The sequence below is a fragment of the Neopsephotus bourkii genome, unplaced genomic scaffold (genome assembly GCF_033783945.1).
Source record: "Neopsephotus bourkii isolate Nb327-2 ecotype Australia unplaced genomic scaffold, CSIRO-AGI_Nbou_v1 NB_1754, whole genome shotgun sequence".
NCBI lineage: Eukaryota > Metazoa > Chordata > Aves > Psittaciformes > Psittacidae > Neopsephotus > Neopsephotus bourkii.
The window spans coordinates 94,315-115,354 of NW_026902228.1; the positions used below are offsets into that span (position 1 = coordinate 94,315).

Below are 21,040 nucleotides of genomic sequence, written 5' to 3' on the forward strand. Positions count from 1 at the left end.
CAGGGCCGCGGAGCTCCGCCCGGCACCGTCCCGTTACCCGCAGACATGGCGGTGGGCTGCGCGCTGCCGCTGAGGGGGAGCAGCCGCGGGCTCGGCAGCGGTAAGCGACGGGGTCGGAGGGGAGGGGCTGCGAGGGGCTGAAGCGCTGGGACCCATCGTCAGGGGCTTGTTCGGCCGGGGTCAGCTGCGCACGGAGCCCGCGTTCTTACCTGGGAGCTGCGAGAGCAGGAATCCATCCTCTCGTAGAGCCCAAAGTCCCGCAGGCCTAGGCTGGTCGGTTGGACGGGACGGCGGCGGACAGCGGGAGTGCCCTGAAGCCCGCTGTCGCAGGGGATTTGGTTGAAGCTCTGTGTTTGTACGGGGTTGGGGAAAGAAGCGCTTTTGTTTTAGCTGCGGTTCTCTTTGAAAGAGACCCAAAGGCGGAACTGCGCTAACTTACAGCCTTTCTTTAATGCTTTTGAGACTCTACTCATGTAGATGGATAATTCGTTAGTGCTGTAGATGGTTGTAAGGGAAGTAACAGCATATGTAATTTACTTCAGGAAACTTTATTCTTCATTCATTTACATTTTAACGGGTTTTAGAAATTGTTTGAAACCTTAGACGTTTAAATGTGTAGTTCTGTGCAGATAATGTTAGGAATGCAGAGAGTATGTATTTTACCAAAGCATGGAATCATAGAATGATCCCTAAGGTCCCTTCCAACCTAATCCATTCTGTGATTTTACTTGCTAACTTTTTCTGATACCTGATTAATTGCACTTCCAGTTAAATGGAAGGTGGAACAGTGTGAAGTTTTCAGGTATTTGGAAAAAGGACAGAAGATGTCAGGGAGAGCTGTAATGGCCATGACGCAGAGCCTGTGCCCACTGCTCAGGAGCCCTTTTTAAGCTCAGCCCTGACCCTTCAGTCCCTGCTTCAGCCCTGCCAGCAGGTAGCCTCTGGCCTTGTCTCTAGAATGGACCTTGGACTTACGTTGTCTCCAGCCCTGTTTCTGGCCCCATCTGCTGCTGCTCCTGACTGGACACCCTGGGTGGACCCTGGATGTGATTCATCTCCTCTGCTTAGGTGGTCAATCTCAGTGGACCGTGCTTTGTTCAGGTCTGTTGGGACTGTACCCTGGTCCCCAAGAGTACCACCAGGGCTTCGGTCACCCTGGGCTCCTGGCTCACACGCTTGGAGAGGATTCCTGCTCTTGCTGCTCACAGATAAGAATTTGTATTAGAAAGCCCCTGTCAAAATAAAAGTTCATGTGAAAATGAGAACTGGATTTTAGTGGATAAGAGGAAAGTGCTTTTGGGTGTTCAAAATCTACGTATATTTTGCTTTCTTTTCCCACAAGAAAAAAAAAATCTCACCAAAACACACAAAACTTGCTTTGATTGTAGCTTGTGTGTGAATAAGCTTATTGAGAAACTTTTTCAGATGTTCACTTTGACAAGCGTTTGATAATTCTCTTATTATTTTGTAGTTGTCTTTGGGCAGCAGAAATGGAAAAGCTCTGTCTCCACAAAAGCAAAAATGCCTCCTTGTGATTTTGTACCTGAAAAATACAAAGTAAGTCATGCATACTACACTGTATTTAAGTAAGACTGCATTACTAGATTGGACTGATAGGCTTATCTGCTATAAATAGTTCATTAAATATCATTATAAAATTTGGGAGTTTGGACAAAAACTAATTCCATTCCAATCAGGATGTAACCTATAGATGTACCTGTGTGGCAGTTCTGTAACAGGTTGGCTACACTGTTGATTTGAAAAGCTAAGGAAGAGGGAAGTGCAGAACAGAAGTCTTACTTCAGAAACAGTTTCAGGGGCTTGTAGAACTTTCTACATGCCAGAATTTGCTAAAAGTCTTAGTTCTGTGAACAACTGCTTTAGACAGCCGTGTAATCTATGTGATTCACTACAGCTCCATTAGTCTGGATCTTTAGAAAGCATAAATGGATACTGACTTTTTTTATTCCGCTCAGTCCCATTCATATGAACGCATGCGAAAGATTCGTGAACAAAATATTTCTCCTTCATTGCGAACATTTTACAAGAAGCCGTTGTTGCTGCATCAAGGACACATGCAGTGGTTATTTGATTATGAAGGACGAAGATACCTTGATCTGTTTGCTGGAATTGTCACTGTTGGTGTTGGTCACTGTCACCCGTAAGTATGTTACTATTTGATTGATGCTATAAAATACAGGAAGAGATACTTACTTTGGTTTTGTTCTTTGTTAATCTGTGGCATTATGAGCCTAAAACCAGATTATAGTTCACTGTATTGTCATGTATGATTTATATTGAGGTCAATTTCCTCTGCATTTTGAAGGATTGATTCTGTCTACTTGCTCATTGATCTGGCAAATGGCACAGCGTCTGAATTTTCAGGATTAATAACAGATGGGTATGCGCATGTATGAGTGCACGTGCATAGAATTGAATCCCTTTGTCTCTTTTTGTGCTACATACAGGAAGGTAACTATGGCTACCCAGAAACAGCTTGCTCGCCTCTGGCATATCTCTAGTATCTACATGCACCCATCAATCCAGGAGTATGCTGAAAAGTTAACTTCTCTTTTTCCAGATCCACTTAAGGTACTTTGCTCCTTATAGGACCAGGGGCTGGTGAAGGGGATGTCTGTAAGAAACATTTAATGTAAAAATATATATTAAATAAGTGAGAGCCACAGTGTCTGTGAAGAGAAAATCTGAAAATCTGTATGGTGACTACAGACTGTCAGAGAGCATGATGACCCTCAAAGCCTTTTCTTGAGACCTAATGTAGACAAGCATAATATCCCAAGATCCTGTTCTGTTTGTTCTCTCCATCAAGTTGTTAATGTGAAAGGGCATTGCCAAGCTTAAAAGTTACTGAAGGAACTAAGATGTTATCTTTCATGTGGTCTTTCATGTAGTCAGGCTTAATTTGTTTGATTCATAAAAATTCACAGTGAAAAGTATTTGACAGTACTTTGTGTAGTGAGCTTTACTGACATTTAAATAAGTAAACCACATAAATGTCATGTTTCATACGCTCAGAAAGAGTAAGAAAATTACTGGCTTTTTTTCAGATAAAATAAACTGGTGATAAAATGAACTTGGGTTAGCAGAAGAGTATGAAGTTACTGCAATCTTAGGAATGGAAGAAGAGTAACAAAAACAAAACAATACAAAACAAAAGTGTAAAGTATCTGAATAGTTTAAGCAGTGGAAAATCTCAACCAGTTCTGAAAATTTACTTTAAAATGGGACAATAGAGTCTGAGCTGTTTTCAGATCTCAGAACTCATAAATAGGATTTACCCTTTGTTCCCAGTAAGGCAACTGCATATGTTTTCTATTCCATGGTTATGTCTGTGTAAGTCCCTCCTAGTAACTAATATGCAGGTACACTGTTGCAGCACTTTTTACCTCTGTGAGGGTTATTTCTGTTCAGTCAGGCATGTTCAGTTTAACCCAGACACTTTCTTTTTTCTTTGAATTACTGTTCCATTTTAGGAAAACCTGAAGACTCCCAACTCTTGAAGATTTGTTTTTTTACTCTTTCTGTGTAAATCAGCTTGAAGCTTAACCTTACTTCTCACCTGTAGTGTACAGGCAACACGGCTTATTGCAGTGAAGTAATCTTGTGGTAGTGATAGGTTATAGCTCATGATGTTAATAAATGACATAGCCTGATGCTGAGCAACGTGGTGGTTGTTCACTGTACTGATCCTAAGCATTCTCCTGTAGGTGGTTTATCTAACCAACAGCGGGTCAGAAGCCAATGATTTGGCTATGCTTATGGCAAGGCTATATACTTGTAACTTTGACATCATCTCTTTCAGGTAATTATGATCGTTTATGTGATTAAGTATCTATCTGCCTAAGCCAAGGAATAATAGGGAACTTTAACTCCAGATGTGCTGAGTAGAATGCTATAAAATTATTCTATTTGACAAAAGGAAGTAAAACAGGAGTTGAAGATTCAGTACAGTACATTAGGACTAGCTTGCATACAAAACAAAACCTGCAATTTTTGCCTTTGTTACTTAGAAAAGGGTCTAGTCTCTGTGCTAAGAATGCGCTTTGGTGGACCTTTGTTCAGAGCCACACCATGGTTCAGCAATTGCTGCTTTCTTCCTTCATTCCACCCCTGCAGTATCCTCCTTTGTCCCCTTTGTGGGGGTACAAAGGTACCTCTGGAATAATGGTGCAGTGAACCGCAGCAGAAAACTGCTGTGGCTTAAAGCTAACCTGGTGAAAGGATTTTTTATTTTTTTTTTCTGCTTATTTTGCTGCCTTATTTTTCTGCCAGATCCCTGAACAGATCACTGCACAGGTACACAAAGCTTTCTGGCTTCACAGCAGAGGTGGTGCAGGAGTGAGTGTAAGCAGTTCTCTTTACTGTGCATCCCAGGCAGCCTCAAGGTCTTGCAATGAAGCACTGTATTTTTCTACTATTCCACTCAGCAGAACATTGGGTACCCACCTTGCTTGTATATTATCATTAATGAATTTCTGATTTGCCAATAAAACTGGTAGCAAATCACCATGTGACTTAATGATTGCAGCATCTGTTGGAGAGAGCAGCAGTTCCATAGATTCAAAGAACAGGTATGTTTGCTGTGTAGGGCTCAGGTGCTACAGCAGAACTTCATGAGACACTGTTGGAATTGCTTTTGGTTCCAACCATTGTTCTTTTCTCCTTGAAAACATTACCTTACAATTTTAACTTTTGAAATTGCAGAAAACTAGTGCAGATAGTAGTCATGGGTCTTCCAAAACCAGAGGAAAAATGGCGGTAGGAATATTTGTGTTCCAAGTGTAACAATGCTCATTTTCCCTAATAATATATAGCTCAGAAACCTACCTTCTTAGACTAATAATATTGCTACAGTCCCTTCTTGGAAATGAGTGATGTTCATCTACTTTGTTTGTTTGCACAGAGGAGCATACCATGGAGGCAGCCCTTACACGCTGGGATTGACATCTGTTGGTCTTTATAAGCATGGTGTTGCCAATGGCTTTGGTTGTTTAACAGTGAGATTTTTATTATTTTTTGTTTAAAAAAAATAATCTGGGTAACTAACAGTTTATTGTTGAATATTTTAACCATTAGTACATTTCCTATTCTTGAAGTGCTTTATGGTCACTAGCTACAATGTAGCTGTCCTGCTGTGTAACTACAAGAGCCGCAGTCCCCTTTCCTTCTCCATAAGGTTACTTATGCCAATTTGGAGATGGGACAGCCATAACATGAGTGGTCATGATTTACAGTTCTTTAGACATGTTTGGTGCTTGCATGGTAAGGTGCAAATTAATGTTCTGAAGCCCTTTTCACAACCTGGTTTTGGCAAATCTGTGCAAAGCTGCTTTCAGCTATCTGAAGCAGATCCTCCCCTGGAATAAAAACCAAAACAAAGCAAAACAACCCTGTGATGTCTCTTGTTTCAGCAAGACAGGAGACATATCAACTGGGGGTAAATGGCAATGTGTTATCTCCCTGCCCTTGAGCAGATAGGAAGCTGGCATTGGCTACTCTTGATTTGTTCTGGTGATAGCTCAGCCACAGCAGTGGCTATAAAAAGGCTCCTTTGTAACAGCCTGCTAACCTGGCTCAATAAATTAGTTGTCTGAAGTCATGTGGTATTTTGTCAGCAGACACAATTTGAGGGCTGAAGCTCAAAATTTACAGCCTGTAATTACTTTACTAGATCTGCCTGCCTCCTTGTGTTTTACAGATTTTTAACATACTTCAGATTATTAAAGTACTACTAGAAACTCTAAAAATGTTGCTATTAATCTGCGATAACCAAAACTGCTGACTAACAAAGAACAGAACAAAGGAAATTATCAACTGACTGACTATTGCTGGAACTTACTGGTTCCAAAACTGTCTCTGTTCTACCATTTCTTGAGGGGAAGTTCAGTGTTACTCTACAAGTGTTTTTCAGACAAGTTGCTTGAACTAGGTATCCCCTTTGACTCTAACAGACTTTTGGGGGGTTGGTTTGTTTTTTCTCACTAGTCATCCCTAAGTATGATCAAAACATCTCTTAGAAAGGTCTCGTCAAACCTGTAGCTATCTCTTATGCTTGGCAGACAATGTTACCAGATGTTTTTCGTGGTCCATGGGGAGGCAGCCATTGTAGAGATTCTCCAGTGCAAACTGTTCGAAAATGCAGCTGTTCTGAAGGTTGGTCAATGACAAGAAGTATTTGGCTTTTAGATCAGAGAATACTAGAGGGCTGTGGAAATAGGTTATAATTGCCTCCTCTGGGAAGGTAGACCTCTGGGTAGAATTTGCAAAAGCGACCAAAGAAAATATTGCAGAGGGCATAAAGCATCTGCTTCCCACTGCGAAAGATCTGTTCTTAAAATCCCAGCCTTTGTTTCCAGCATTTGTCATGATAACTCTGGAAGCCGTGGAACTCAGTTTGGCACATCTGAAAGAACAGAAGTGTTGATTGGTGTTTCCCAGCACTGACCATAACAGCTGTTTCTGAAGTTTTGACAGCTCTACAGCTTTTGTTTCAGAGTAATATGAATGAATAGCAAGGACAACCTGTAGCCCATGATATGCAAAAAGCCATGAGGCAAACCATTCTGCACACAGCGTAAAGTGAAAGCTCCTTCTACTGCTCTCCTCTTAACAACAGTTACAGTGAATTATTTGTGCAGTTTCAAAGAGCACTCTGTAGTATTTTAATTCACATGCATATGTAACTGTTTTTTTTCTAGCTTTGCCCTCCCTAGTGGATGGGAGCATTAGCTATACTGTTCTTTATTTCAGTATAGACTGATGTGCAGCTGTATTTTCCAGAATCCTTATACTTGCACTAACCTAACAATTCCTCATGTCTTACACTAATGTTTATTAACCCCTGAGAAAGTGTCTGCTTATTCCTTCTGCTTATGTAGGTGATTCACAAATGCTGTCTCTAACGTGCAGCTTACTGACCTGTACAATGTGTAACATCATCTGTCAGCTCTGCCTTGCTGTTTTGTCATTCCTTCGAGTATAAATCGTTTAAGAGAAAATAAGGGACTCTCTCCTTTACTGTTTAGCCTTCCGTTGTGTTTTTGATAGGTAATTAACATGCAGTCATAGTTGTTGATTAGATGTGTAATTTCATGTTTTGAAGCTAATTTTGTGTCATTTAAAGTAAATTTAAACTATTCCCCTGTGAACAGGTGTATGTCATGCAAAGGACCAGTATATTGAACAGTTCAAAGATACTCTGAATACCTCAGTACCAAAGACAATAGCTGGATTTATCGCTGAACCAATTCAAGTAGGTAGTTTGCTGTTTCTCAACTGTGATGTCAAAAATAGTGTGAAACATTAAAATCTTACAGACTTTAGCTACATTCTAACCATGGACTTCTGCTGATTTTTATTATTTTTAATGCCTTAAGCACCATAAATATTTGAAAGAATGGCTGCACTGTCTTAAAATCTCAGCTTTTCTTCCTGATTTCAGTGGAGCTAGAACTTTGCTCATGAAGTTAAACAGAGAATCATGATTAAACATACACATTTGTTTCTGCATTTAAATAGTGATACATGCTGTTGTTTAGTGTCTAATACCTTCTTCCAAATTTCATACTGCTTTTTACTGGTTTTGTAACCTTGCCTCAATTCCTACTTTCACCTCTTCCCAACCATGTTGTCCACTATATTTTTAGCAGCTCTCCAGCAAGTGATGGCCGTGGGGTTCATTCTTTTAGTGCTTTACCCTAGAACTCCTGTATATTGTGGTTCTTAAGTAGGAAGAATAGGGAATATATCCTGGGAACAGGAAAAGCAAAAAAACCCAGAGATAATTGGAGCTGTCTCTGGTTTCCTGTCTTCTAAGCCTAAGTCTAAGCAGCCATTGCAGTCCAGGTGTAGGATGGGATTTCTGATCTGAATAAAAACTGGCAAGGTGAACGGTAATTGAGGAAACAATGTTTTAAACAAATTAACCAAAGAATGGATGTCAATTCTGTATTTAGCTTTGTCATCAAAAGCAGTCTTTGGGTTTCTCAGAATTTAGTTTTTTAAGATACTTGCTTTGGCAGCTTATCTTTAACCAGCTATTTCTTAGAGTGGTCCAGTTTACAGTATGGCATCACAAACATTTATACCAGCACAACTGACAGAACAGCAAACTGCCCTGTGGAATGAGAATGAGTGACCTGGGCAGGAACTTTTTGGAGCAGTTTCACTGCTGAAGCCAGAAGCTTGAAACAAGGCTTGCTATTACCTGAGGGCTGCTCATATTTTTCCCTATTGTGGGATAGTCACACAGTTGAACTGCAGTTTGTCTGTTCCTGAAGACATTTTCTTTTTTTTGTCTTGGCAGGGTGTTAATGGAGCTGTTCAGTACCCAAGAGGTTTCTTAAAGGAAGCTTATCAGCTAGTACGGGAAAGACAGGGTGTCTGTATTTCGGATGAAGTGAGTTACTTTTTTTTTTTTTTTTTGCATAGTAACTGTAGAGTTTGGGGTACCTCTGAAAGTTGTCTTAAAAGAATACAACTGGAAGCCTGGAAATAATCTGAATGAAATGCTATGCACTTCGTAGCTTAAATATAGCACATTGCATCTTTGCACAGTACATCTTTGTGAATGCTCCATCCCTGGCGGTGTTCAAGGCCAGGTTGGACAGAGCATTGGGTGGCATGGTTTAGTGGGAGGTGTCCCTGCCCATGGCAGGGTGGTTGGAACTAGATCATCTTAAGGTCCTTTCTAGCCATAACTACTGCATGATTCTATGATCTTCCCAGGCATAGGAGTCTTCCAGGTTTTACTACCCTTATTCCGCTATGTGGCATCCTGACTTTAGACACAGACTTCAATCCTTACCTTTTGGGAGCAGTAAATTTCCACAAATATGTGGTATGAGGCTTGCCACTGCCTCTTATGAGTGGTGTTGGCATACATAAACTCTAGAAGGGAATAGATTGCTGTACCCCTGCAAATACATTTTTGAATCTGGAATTGGAATTGGAAATTGGAATTAAGAAATTGAATTTGCTTAGCTGAAACTATTTTGAAATAGTAGCAAATGCTTCAAAGTGATGGTGGTGTGTACCTCAAGCATTGCAGTAACAGAAATCAGCAATCATGGGGTTGCTTTTGAAATGTGATAAGCAACTGCATTTCTTCTCAGTTTTGAAATGGGAGCTGCTTATTTATGCATCTCACCATGCCTAAGACATGGTGTTATGTTATCTTCCATATGCAAAAGAAAAACCCAATTACAATAACACTAAATAGTATGTTGTGCAAAGCCATCTGAATAAGGATCCTAATGCAAGTTGACTCCAGAGATACTTGCAGTTTAATGTGAATCAGTGACAATAGAAAGACAAGAAAAACAAGACATCTTATAAAATGTGAGAAAGTGATGGGGATTTCTGTGTGTTTGTCTTTTGAAAGGTACAGACAGGATTTGGACGGACAGGCAGCCATTTCTGGGGATTTCAGACACATGGTGTAGTCCCTGACATTGTTACTTTGGCAAAAGGAATTGGTAATGGCTTTCCAATGGCAGCTGTTGTTACAACAAAAGGTGCAAGAGTTCTGTTCAGCTAACATTTAAAATAGAGCAATTACAAAATACAGTCTAAAATATTTACCTGCTGGAGACATGTGTGTCAAACAGCTGAGCTCTGTGAGTAATCTTTGTCTCAGTCAATTGACAGATGAATTGGATTCTCATTGCTCAAATCTTTTTACCAAGTGCTGTGCTATACAAGTGCAAAGCTTTGTCTAAATGGGGTGAGTTGTATCACTGTGGCAGGGATGACCTTGTGTTATCCAGCTGGTATAGCTGGTAAATACTCGAAATCCTCGTTGAATTCACGGTATTAGTAATCAACATTCTGTGAGTTTATAAGGCCAGCTGCTTCGTTCATACAAATGACTGGCTGAATCTAGTGAAGGAGATTTGTAGATGTCAGTTTACAGGGAAAGTTGACAGCATGTTAGAAGTGTGACTTTTTTTGAAAAGTCTTGTTTTTACCATCTGCTAGACACTAGAGGTTTTGGGAATAGTTATATTTTACTCAGACTTTGCAAGAAAAAATTAAAATCTTTGTATTGTGTTGTCTCCAGTAGAATCAGGCTTGAAGCACAGCAAACGTAACAGTTAAAGCACGTAAGTACTGTTACCAAACATAGGGCAACTGTAAGAGTAATCAATATTGTTCTTTTTCTTCTAGAGATTGCAAGTTCCTTGGCTCAAAACCTTCATGTTAATACATTTGGAGGAAACCCTTTGGCCTGCACAGTTGGAGCTGCAGTTCTTGATGTAGGCAGAACATTGTATAAATTTATATATTTCACTATATATGTTTAATATATGCTACATATTGCTACTTTATCTTGCAGCAAAAGATGAAAAATGTTTACATTTATTCTTACTATAAAGTTATATGTGGGCATCTTTTTAAATTACTGTATAAAGTGCATAAACATATGCATGTATTATGCATACATGACTAATACACCCTACGTGTAGGAAAAATTCCTAATTAATTCCACTGCAAGATTTTCATCCCTCTAAGAAGAATAGAAGCCCTCTTACTGTGTTTAAAGAATTGCCTTTCATTGTCTCCTTTATGTTCTTTATTTTGTTAATAAACAGGTAGGAAAGTGCCTTCTTAAAACCTTAGCCAACTCTTCCATAGGATTACACAAATTATCAGCTAAACCAAATGTATTCTCTGGCACACATGCTAAGCAAAATTGTTTTCAACTCCACAGCTTTTACCTTATGCTTAAAAAGCCGTAATGACCAGATAGTTAAAAATATTTAAATTCAGAATTCCTTCTGAAGGAAAAAAAGTAAAAATATCCCTTGTTAAAAAGACAATAGAACAAAGCTGCAACATATTTCAGTTATCATCCAGCAGAAGATCAGGCAGTGGGCAGTACGTTGCTATTCGGTTTGTTTTTATCATGTACAGACCATTTGCCCTTGAATGTCACTTCATTACAGCAGATACTGTTTCTATTCACATTACTTTCCTGAGTATTTTAGGATTCTCTTTAGCTATAAGATGGTTAATCATATAAATAACAAGATTTTGAAAAAACAGTTTACAAGTACACCCATGTTTTGGGGGTAAAACAGAGAAAAGGCTTTTTTGGCTATAAAGGAACTTGGAGCCTGGATCTGAAATAGTTCCTAGGAGGTTGTCAGTCAGGAAGAATAAAATGGACTTGAGAGAAAATTAAAAAAAAAGAAAGGTGAAAAAGGAAGAAAAAGGAAAACACCCACTTCAACTTCTGTAATTGTGTTTTGGGTTGGTTTTGTTTTTACTGTGAATTTCCTTAATGCAAATATTAAGTTCATAAAACAGTTTGTGTGTGTCAGGGCTGGTAGCTGGCTGCATGTCAGAGAGGAAAGGAAAAAACAAAAGATGGTGATAGAAAAGCATGGTGTTGGTGAATCTAATTACAACACTCGGGTTGTTCTCTAAATTGCTGCCCAGTAAATACAGGTATGCATTGTCAAATTATTTTCTTTTCGTGATACTGAGAAAGAATGAAAATATTTCTGATAAGATTTTGAAAATAATGTGTTGGTCAGGTATTTTTCAATTATGACTCCATGTGAGCATGAATTACTGGATTATGTTTAGAGGAGACCTTACAGCAGCCTTCCAGTACCCAATAGGGGCCAACGAGAAAGATGGAGAGGCACAGGTTGCCCAGAGAAGCTGTGGTTGCCCCATCCCTGGCAGTGTTCAAGGCCAGATTGGACGGGGCTTGGAGCAGCCTGGTCTGGTGGAAGGTGTCCCTGCCCGTGGCAGGGGGTTGGAACTGTAGGAGCTTTAAGGTCCCTTCATCCCAAACCATTCTATGATTCCATGATGATGTTTATGGAGTAATAAGTAAAATGCAAAAAACACCACAGCAACAACAAAATACTATGTTAAATTGAACTCCAGTGACAATAGATGATTGTAAGAAAAGAGAAATGTAAAGACTGTAGTAGTGAAGGAACATACTCTGCAAAGAAGTAAGGTAAACAATGTGTCATCAAGCTAAATGGGGATTAACAGACTTTATTAGAAGTTTTCCCTGCAACACTGTCACAGTATGTCATTTTAACCAGGCTATTGAAGAAGATGGCCTACAGAAAAACAGTGAGGATGTGGGAACATACATGCTGCTGGAGTTGGCTAAACTACGGGATAAATTCAAAATTGTTGGTGATGTCCGTGGCAAGGGACTTATGATTGGAGTAGAAATGGTGACAGATAAGGTTAGTGATTTTATTTATTCCTGTCAATTTACAGTGCCATTGAAAGATTTTTCACATTTTATTCCAGTTGAAAGAATAGAAAGATTGTCTATTCAAAACCAGCTAATGAACTGAGGAAATATTGCTCTGGCTAAAAATGAGACAGAAAATTCCAGCATTTTAAGTACTTCACAAGTTCTGAGTAAACAGTGACTTGTGTGCCTTAATTGCATAAACTCATCTTCGAAAGCAGATAAATTATGTTGGCTAACCTTTACAGCCAGAGTTGGGGTGAGGTTTATTGGAAACACTGGAATATACCTCCTTTTCATAGAACTAATTTAGAATATTGAAGTGAAGTTTAATGGTTTGCTTTCCTTAGGACCGTCGCCACCCCCTTCCAGCTGAAGAAGTCGGTCAGATCTTGGAGGACTGTAAAGACATGGGGGTCCTGATAGGCAGAGGAGGACTCTACAGCCAGGTACTGAGCCTCTGGTTATACGTAAAGCTTATTTTCTGTCTTATTTTTCCCTCAGGCTAAATTAACTTTAGTAAATAAACAGGAAATATATACTCTTAGGAACTAGCTCTGTTTAATCTTGCTTATTTCATAGATTAGGCAGGACTTACTTGATTCAAGTATGTTGAACTAGCTCTGAGTTTGGAGTTTTCCTTTAGAGGGACAACTTCCCCTAGAAAAGCAATGTACTGTATTCTATGTAAATTAGAGGAAATCAGCAGTATTCAGGCATGCTAACTCTTTGTTACGTTTCAGGGTATCACCTGACCTTTTTATATTTAAAAAAATTTATTTAGGCAAACTAAAAAAAATATTAAAAATAAAAAAGTTGTTACTATCAAGCCTCGCAGAGCAGCACAAAGGTGGGAATTGCATCTGAATGGAAATCAGCCCATCCCAATTGAAGATGCACCATGCTGTACTCACCTTCTTGCCTCACATGAGTTAATAGCAGAGAACTGCCTCAGGCCTGGTCACGTCAGTAAAGTGCTCTGGCATAGAGGAAACAGCTTCTGTATGAGATACATGAAGGACGGCTAAACTAAATGGGGCACTGCAGCTGTCACCTCATTGGTTCTTCCACAAGTGCAGTAAAATCTGATTCTGTCTCACTTAAGTGCTGTTTTATCTGTGAGTGTTAGCTTCAGCTAAGGCTGTGGGTGGGAAAGACTGTTGTCCCCCCACTCTTGCTGCATAAGGTTCTATCATATGATGACAGAAGAATTTAAACTGAAAACTTTAAGATTCTTACATAAGTTAAATACTCTTGGAAATATTATAATATAGATCAAACATTTGGATTTAAGAACCTGCCTTCTTGACAAGTTGAACTGTGCATATATCCTTTCCTGGTCAATGTGCATTCAAGCTATAGTACCCTTACTGAAAGTTTGTGTCTAGCAATTCTTTCATGCTATATTTGTTTAGAGGCCTTAAAAAAAGACAGAGAATACAACAGGAAATCACTTGACACAATGCAAGAGGCTGACACTCTCTCCAGATACTACTTTTCCCTGTGGCAAAGCTGCCAGAAGGGAACATACGTCCACGTCTCTGGTCTTTCTTAGTACAAACCCGTCTAAGGTTTTATACTAGCTCTGTCTGGCATAACAGAGCTGCAAACATGACCAACTCTAGTCAAGTCTTTGTTGGAGGCAGTTCCTTTGTCAGAAGTGTTGGATGCAGGAAAGTCCAAAACTGTTCCACTTCAGAGTGCATTGATCAGAAGCTTCAGTCCCTGCTCTGTGGGTCTCGTGTAATTTTTCACACTTCAGGTTAGACTGAGGGGCAGAAAGTTGAGTGCTGACCTAGGTGGGCTGGTAGAAACCATATTATTTCCATACAGTATTAAGGATTTCTTTTTGGTTTTTTTCCTTCTTTCCCTCTCTCAGACATTTAGATTTAAACCTCCAATGTGCATTACTAAAAAGGATGTCGACTTTGCTGTGGAAGTATTTGACACTGCTTTACAGAGACACATGGAAAGGGCAGCTGCAAAACAGACTTGATTTGTTTCCTTACATGAGATGAACACAGATCCCCTGATAATTGCCTCCCAGACTCATCATTCATCTACACTGCATAAGAAAATCATATTCTGAAGATTAATACTTGTTCAGTATTCTAAGAGCAGTCTGACAGAGACAGTGTTTAATAAAGAATACACTCTAATCTGTTTTGTAATCATATAGCTCAGTCTACAGTGGTGGTGGGCATTAGCTGCACATTGATTCTGACATTAGCATAATGTCAGAAAAAAACCTTATTACTATTAATTTTGTATCAGATGAAGAGGCAGACATACATTCATCTTTTATCTATGAATATCACCTAAAAATCAGTAATTTTCATAGAGTGACAACCCAGTAAAGTTGTTTGGAGGAAGAATGTTGCTTGGAGTACAGCATTTATGGATCCCTTGGGGACTGCAGTGGGGTGCTTGCTGCTGCCCTGGCCACATTCCTTTGTACCACGGCATTCACAGACCGTTCTAATGGATGTTTTCACAGGAGCACCACACACTCCTGAATGGCTGAGCATAGGTGCACAGTGCTGCAGAGCTCACTGGAACGTGACTGGTGCTGCCACTGCCCCTGCAACCAAAACCTCACCATTTACACACAATACATACAAGCACTTGTAAAACACACAAATTATAAAGTTTTATTTACGTAAGAATAAAAGTCAAAAAGTGATACTGCAGGGCTTAGTCTGTGAGATTTCACTTGCATAAGCATAGACAATCTCTGTCTGAGAAATACCCTGTTCAGAAGACAACTGGAGATTTCACAGTTAAAACTATTTACCCTTATTACAACGATACACTGTAATTAGAGCATGAAAAAACACAATGTTTGTATAAAGGTGTAATTTCTAATTACAGTAATTATTTTTATCACATGCCTCTAACCCAGTTATCATCCTCTCTAAAACACACCTTTTTTTTTTCTCCTGCCTCTTTCAGGATTGCACAGCCCCTGCATTAGTCATTTAGCAAAGATATAAATTCTGATTGCTGAACTAAGATGCCATGTTTTGTTCTTACTTAATCACCTTTTTCTTTTTTATAAATCATCAGTGCATTCCTTGCTTTGGTTTAAAAAAATAAAAAAAAACCAAAAACCAACAAAAGGCAGGCATTGTGAACAGTCAGCAGAACATTTACCATTTCACTTTCATTCAAAGTTTAAAAGACCTTGACCCATAAAGGCATCTTGTCAACATGTGGGGGAAAGAGAGGGTTTTGCCACTCTGCATGACAGGTTTAAACTTTAGAACTTAGTTAATGTAAGATCAGTGCTTCTGTAAAACTTCACCATAGGAGCTTCCTAAACAACATACTACACGGAGTACCACTCTCATCATCTACATTAACAGCCGTGTAAAATCCACCACCATGGAAAAATGAGGTGCTTGTTATCCCACCACACAGACATGCATTTAAACAGAGGTGCAATAACAACTCCCGTGTTATTCATTAGAAAAACAACTGAACAAATTCATTTATTCATGTCATTCATTTCTGCCTTCACTTTTCTCAGCAAGGTTCTACTAGTAATTCCCCCCCCCCCCCCAACACCTGGCATGGAGGTACAAAACCAACAGGAATTGTCACAGAATCACAGAATCCCAAGGGTTGGAAGGGACCTCAAGAGATCATCTGGTCCAACCCCCCTGCAAGAGCAGGGTAACCTAGAGTACATCACACAGGAACTTGTCCAGGCGGGCCTTGAATATCTCCAATGTGGGAGACTCCACAACCCCCCTGGGCAACCTGTTCCAGTGCTCTGTCACTCTCACAGTAAAGAAGTTCTTCCTGATGTTAACGTGGAACCTTCTATGCTCCAGTTTACACCCATTGCCCCTTGTCCTATCACTGGATATCACTGAAAAAAGCCTAGCTCCATCATCATGACACCCACCCGTTACATATTTGTAAACACTGATGAGGTCACCCCTCAGTCTCCTCTTCTCCAAGCTAAAGAGACCCAGCTCCTTCAGCCTCTCCTCATAAGGGAGGTGTTCCACTCCCTTAATCATCTTTGTGGCTCTGCGCTGGACTCTTTCAAGCAGTTCCCTGTCCTTCTTGAACTGAGGGGCCCAGAACTGGACACAATATTCCAGATGCGGCCTAACCAAGGCAGAATAGAGGGGGAGGAGAACCTCTCTTGACCTACTAACCACACCCTTTCTAATGCACCCCAGGATGCCATTTGCCCTCTTGGCCACAAGGGCACATTGCTGGCTCATGGTCACCTTCCTATCCACCAGGACCCCCAGGTCCCTTTCCCCTTCGCTACTTTCCAGCAGGTCAGTCCCCAGCCTGTACTGGTACATGGGGTTGTTCTTCCCCAGATCCAGGTCGTTGATGAAAATATTAAACAGCACTGGTCCCAGCACCGACCCCTGAGGGACTCCACTAGTCACAGACCTCCAGCTAGATTCTGAACCATTGACCACAACTCTCTGCCTTCTTCCTTCCAACCAGTTCTTGATCCACCTCACTACCTGATCGTCAAGCCCACACTTCCTTAGCTTATCTATGAGAATGCTGTGGGAGACAGTATCAAATGCCTTACTGAAATCAAGAAAAACCACATCTACTGCTCTACCATCATCCCTCCACCTAGTCACTTCCTCATAGAAGGCTATAAGGTTGGTCAAACATGACTTCCCCCTCATAAAACCATGTTGGCTGTTCTTAATAACCCCCTCATCTTTGATATGCCTAGAAATGGAGTCAAGAATAAGTTGTTCCATCACCTTTCCAGGGATGGAGGTAAGGCTGAGCGGTCTATAACTACCCGGGTCCTCCTTCTTTCCCTTCTTATAGACTGGTGTGACATTTGCCATCCTCCAATCCTCAGGCACCTCTCCCGTTTCCCACGACTTACCAAAGATGATGGAGAGTGGCCTAGCAATGACCTCCGACAGCTCCTCAGCAGCTGTGGGTGCATTCCACCCGGACCAATCGATTTATAGATGTCCAGATTGCATAGCTGATCCCTAACCCAATCCTCATCTACCAAAGCAAACTCCTCCTTTGTCAAAGCCAATTAATCAACTTAGACACCTTACTCTCCCTTTTATCCGCTGTTTATTGTAATTAAGTACTTTGAAAGTACTCCTCTCCTTGGGAAAGGCATAAGAAAAGTCAGAATATTCAGGGTTGGAAAGGACCTGAAGATCATTTAGTTCCAAACCCACTGCCAGGGGCAGGGACACCTCTCACTAAACCATGTCACCCAAGGCTCTGTCCAGCCTTGCCTTGAACACTGCCAGGGATGGAGCATTCACAACTTCCCTGGGAAACCCATTCCAGTGCCTCACCACCCTAACAGGAAAGAATTTCTTCCTTATATCCAATCTAAACTTCCCCTGTTTAAGTTTTAACCCATTACCGCTTGTCCTACCACTACAGTCGCTAATGAAGAGTCCCTCCCCAGCATCCCTATAGGCCCCCTTCAGATACTGGAAGGCTGCTGTGAGGTCTCCACGCAGCTTCTCTTCTCCAGGCTGAACAGCCCCAACTTTCTCAGCCTATCTTCATATGGGAGGTGCTCCAGTCCCCTGATCATCTTCATGGCCTCCTCTGGACTTGTTCCAACAGTTCCATGTCCTTTTTATGTTGAGGACACCAGAACTGCACACAATACTCCAAGTGAGGTCTCACGAGAGCAGAGTAGAAGGGCAGGATCACCTCCTTCGACCTGCTGGTCATGCTCCTTTTGATGCAGCCCAGGATACGGTTGGCTTTCTGGGCTGCAAGTACACACTGAAGCTGGCTCATGTTCAGTTTCTCATTGACCAACACCCCCAAGTCCTTCTCTGCAGGGCTGCTCTGAATCTCTTCTCTGCCCAGCCTGTAGCTGTGCCTGGGATTGCTCTGAACCAGGTGTAGGACCTTGCACTACATTTCGTCTTTGATAGATGACCAAAGCAGCACAGGTCCTTCTGGCTGCTGCACTCACCCTGAGCTAAGCCCTCTTTAAAGAAAAGCAGCAACATGAGTGTTAAAACAATAAACCCTCTGTGTGGGCACTTTATCTGGTCATGTTTCTACAGGAACACAAGGTCAATCTGAATTACTACTTCCCCGACCCCACTGTGAAAGCTGCTGAGACAGCAAGTCAAATGCAGTCATTAAAGAAAGGCTAATGAACCCAAAAACAAGCACAGGTTTCTTCACAAGATATTATTCTTTATGTTTCATCTTCCTTTTTTTTCACCCAAATTAGGACTTGCCTTCTCTATTCAACTCCAGACACAATTAATGTTCACCTCTCTGCTCCAGGACAGCACTCATGTACGATTCTGTAGACTGACACTCTTAGCAAAGTTCTATCTGTTTTTACGTTTCTCTTTTTTGTTTCTGGTGTTTACAGCTCCATTTACAGCTGCTGCTTGTGTGGCTTTTGCATGCCCTGTGGCTTTCAGGTGTTCAAACAGTTTATTTCGGGATGGAAATGCACAGTTGCAGGTGACACAGTGGATAGGAACTTCATTCTGCAATGAGGAAAAAGGAAAAAAAGCTTCACATTTGGATGGAGGATGTAATAAACACAATACACCAATTTGTTGTATGCAGCTTCTCTTGGACAATGAGATGAGAATAAGCCATTTCTATCAGACATTCCGTAACTGATTAACAATTAAATACGTTTGGGTTTTTTTAGATCTCAAGTGTAACTCCTTGAAATTTCAAAGAGTACTACATAGAACTCAGAACAAGAAATAGAAACCTTGCAAATCATTTAAGACAGAGAATACTTTTGCGTTACCTGACTATATACACAATACTTGGGCTCTGATTTAGAGAATTTAGTATGTCTTAGCTGTAGTTATTACAAGATTTTTCTCTTTCTGGGAAACATCAATATTGGGAAAGATACAGATAGTACTATCCCACCACCTGCCTGATGACAACAGTTCTGTTTTCAGGTGTTTAGTTTGTTTGGTTTGAACTGTCTTGGACACAGAGCTTTAGCTTCTCTTAGAATTGAAATACAGTCCACTCTTCTCTGAAAGGACAAAAGCAGTTTGCCTTCTACAAGGAGTAGAAAGCTTCTACTAGGAGTAGAAATTTGTGGGCTGGAGGTGATCAACCAACCAACTAACCCTGTTTGTAGTAATATGACCACCAAGTTTTAAACAGCATAACTAGTTTGACATACAGTTGTTGGGTGCTCTGAAGATGCCTTAGCAGACTTTTTTGCTTCCTTGGCTTTCTTCCCTTTAGGCTTAGTACTGCAGATAAGACAAAGAGAAACCAACATCAGTGCATAGGAACATTCAATATTTAAGAGCTTCTGATGGTTTTCAATCATCAGCATCTCCACTGCTTCCCCCTGTCCTTCCTTCACACAACACAAAGCAAGTGCTTCCAGCAAAAATATAAATAAAGCTATTTAATTTATACAATCAGTTGCCATTCTCAAGATTCAGTCAGGTGATTAATTGGCTACTGTAAGTGATGTGGCAGGGATCTGCAGTCAAATGGCATTTTCAAAGCAGGTCCTAGCACTCCTTGTTAAGTACCATATTTGTTCAGCTCTGATTTAGTGGAGTAGCCCCCAGTTCACATTGGTGGGTAAATCTAGACTGGTTTGAAAGTATCAAACTAGACAGTGACACAGTGACTGCAACACTGCAAGTCAGCACACCTTTTAGCTTCACCTCTTGCTTCATTCACTTGACTGACATCTTCTGTAGCACTTGCATCCTCTGACACAGCACATCTTTGGCCATCATTTACCAACTCCTCTGCTGTGCCACTGTCCTTGTCCACATCGTGCACCTCCTTTTGTTCAACTGTTTCTTCATCAGCACTTTCATCAAGAGAATCCTCATAAGTCTGTCCAAACAGAAGACATGAAAATTAACTACTTTAAGCTCATTAGTGATTATGTTTATAGTATTATACTTATTTACCTCAAACATGGTTGGGTGGGGAGAACAGAAAGCCATGGACCCTCTTAATTTTACTGTGTGTTTTCAATGAGACTGTAAAACCTTAGTTCTCATGTTTTGAAAGATGAAGCCACCTATGATGAAGGGGAGAAACACCAATAAAACAGCCCCTAAAACTAGAGGAGAATGAAGGTAGCTTTTGATTATACACAGGGGTCATTCTGTTTGGGCTGCCGCTTCACATTACAAGTTAGTGTCTTTGCTTATAATCTTGCAAAATGTTAATTATTTAGACTAAAGTTTTCCCTGCTATAAACCTGTGTTAGGACACTTAAGCCAAAATAACTGACCTGACTGAGGCTAGATAAACACACTCCATTTTCCCTCCCTAACATTAGAAACAGTGGCAGCCTTTCCCACATACCAGAAGACAGAGTAGACTCAACACATGCTGTTTGGCAAAAGATCAGCCCTTGAGTACATCTAAGACAAAACAGCTCAGCTCCCAAAAGCAGGATAACAGATTTGACCCAGCACTACATTAATGTAACTAGCACCTCTAGCATCTTTTGCAAAGTCTCAGCTACCTGGAGTTTAAAAAAAAAAAAAAATGGTTAAACTACCCTCAGGAAAAGAAAACAAAACACACAGCAATTCCCAGCTTTCCATAAAGCTTGGCAGAGGCTGAAAGTTACGTTTCCAGAAGAGTCTCAGCACAAGATTACAGCTCATGCTATGCAAGAGTGGCGCCTACTGTCTGAGCTTTGAACTGCAGAAGATCTCATGACCAAACAGATGGAAGACACACACAGTGCCTATATGAAACCTCTAAAGCGAGAACAGGACATGGACTTCAAACTGAGGAGGCAAGAGTTGAGCAGCAGCCTGATGG

General features: G+C 40.7%; 2 protein-coding genes and 1 long non-coding RNA gene across 5 annotated transcripts in view; 1 reads left to right on the top strand and 2 right to left on the bottom strand.

Moving 5' to 3' along the window:
- Nucleotides 1-284, bottom strand: part of LOC133225282 (uncharacterized) — a 43,155-nt gene extending 42,871 nt beyond the window's left edge. Inside the window, exon 1 of the long non-coding RNA XR_009729086.1 lies at nt 210-284. This is a non-coding gene — a long non-coding RNA (uncharacterized LOC133225282). The remainder of the gene's footprint in view (nt 1-209) is intronic.
- Nucleotides 1-21,040, top strand: part of AGXT2 (alanine--glyoxylate aminotransferase 2) — a 24,646-nt gene continuing 3,606 nt past the window's right edge. Inside the window, exons 1-14 of one of the 3 annotated variants that reach the window (XM_061377482.1) lie at nt 1-100; nt 1,472-1,557; nt 1,977-2,161; nt 2,469-2,592; nt 3,729-3,823; nt 4,925-5,018; nt 6,081-6,174; nt 7,173-7,273; nt 8,327-8,419; nt 9,404-9,536; nt 10,189-10,277; nt 12,090-12,239; nt 12,601-12,699; nt 19,478-19,599. In XM_061377482.1, coding sequence (XP_061233466.1) covers nt 46-100; nt 1,472-1,557; nt 1,977-2,161; nt 2,469-2,592; nt 3,729-3,823; nt 4,925-5,018; nt 6,081-6,174; nt 7,173-7,273; nt 8,327-8,419; nt 9,404-9,536; nt 10,189-10,277; nt 12,090-12,239; nt 12,601-12,699; nt 19,478-19,483 — 1,404 coding nt within the window. In that variant the 5' untranslated portion in view covers nt 1-45 and the 3' untranslated portion in view covers nt 19,484-19,599. Of the gene's footprint in view, nt 101-1,471; nt 1,558-1,976; nt 2,162-2,468; nt 2,593-3,728; nt 3,824-4,924; nt 5,019-6,080; nt 6,175-7,172; nt 7,274-8,326; nt 8,420-9,403; nt 9,537-10,188; nt 10,278-12,089; nt 12,240-12,600; nt 12,700-14,129; nt 14,410-19,477; nt 19,600-21,040 lie in introns of those variants that run through there. The other 2 variants (XM_061377481.1, XM_061377483.1) reach the window with 2 other exon arrangements.
- Nucleotides 18,252-21,040, bottom strand: part of DNAJC21 (DnaJ heat shock protein family (Hsp40) member C21) — a 14,241-nt gene continuing 11,452 nt past the window's right edge. Inside the window, exons 10-12 of the mRNA XM_061377480.1 lie at nt 19,902-20,092; nt 19,413-19,485; nt 18,252-18,744 (exon numbers count right to left, since the gene is read on the bottom strand). Of these exons, the coding sequence (XP_061233464.1) occupies nt 18,580-18,744; nt 19,413-19,485; nt 19,902-20,092 (429 nt within the window). The 3' untranslated portion in view covers nt 18,252-18,579. The remainder of the gene's footprint in view (nt 18,745-19,412; nt 19,486-19,901; nt 20,093-21,040) is intronic.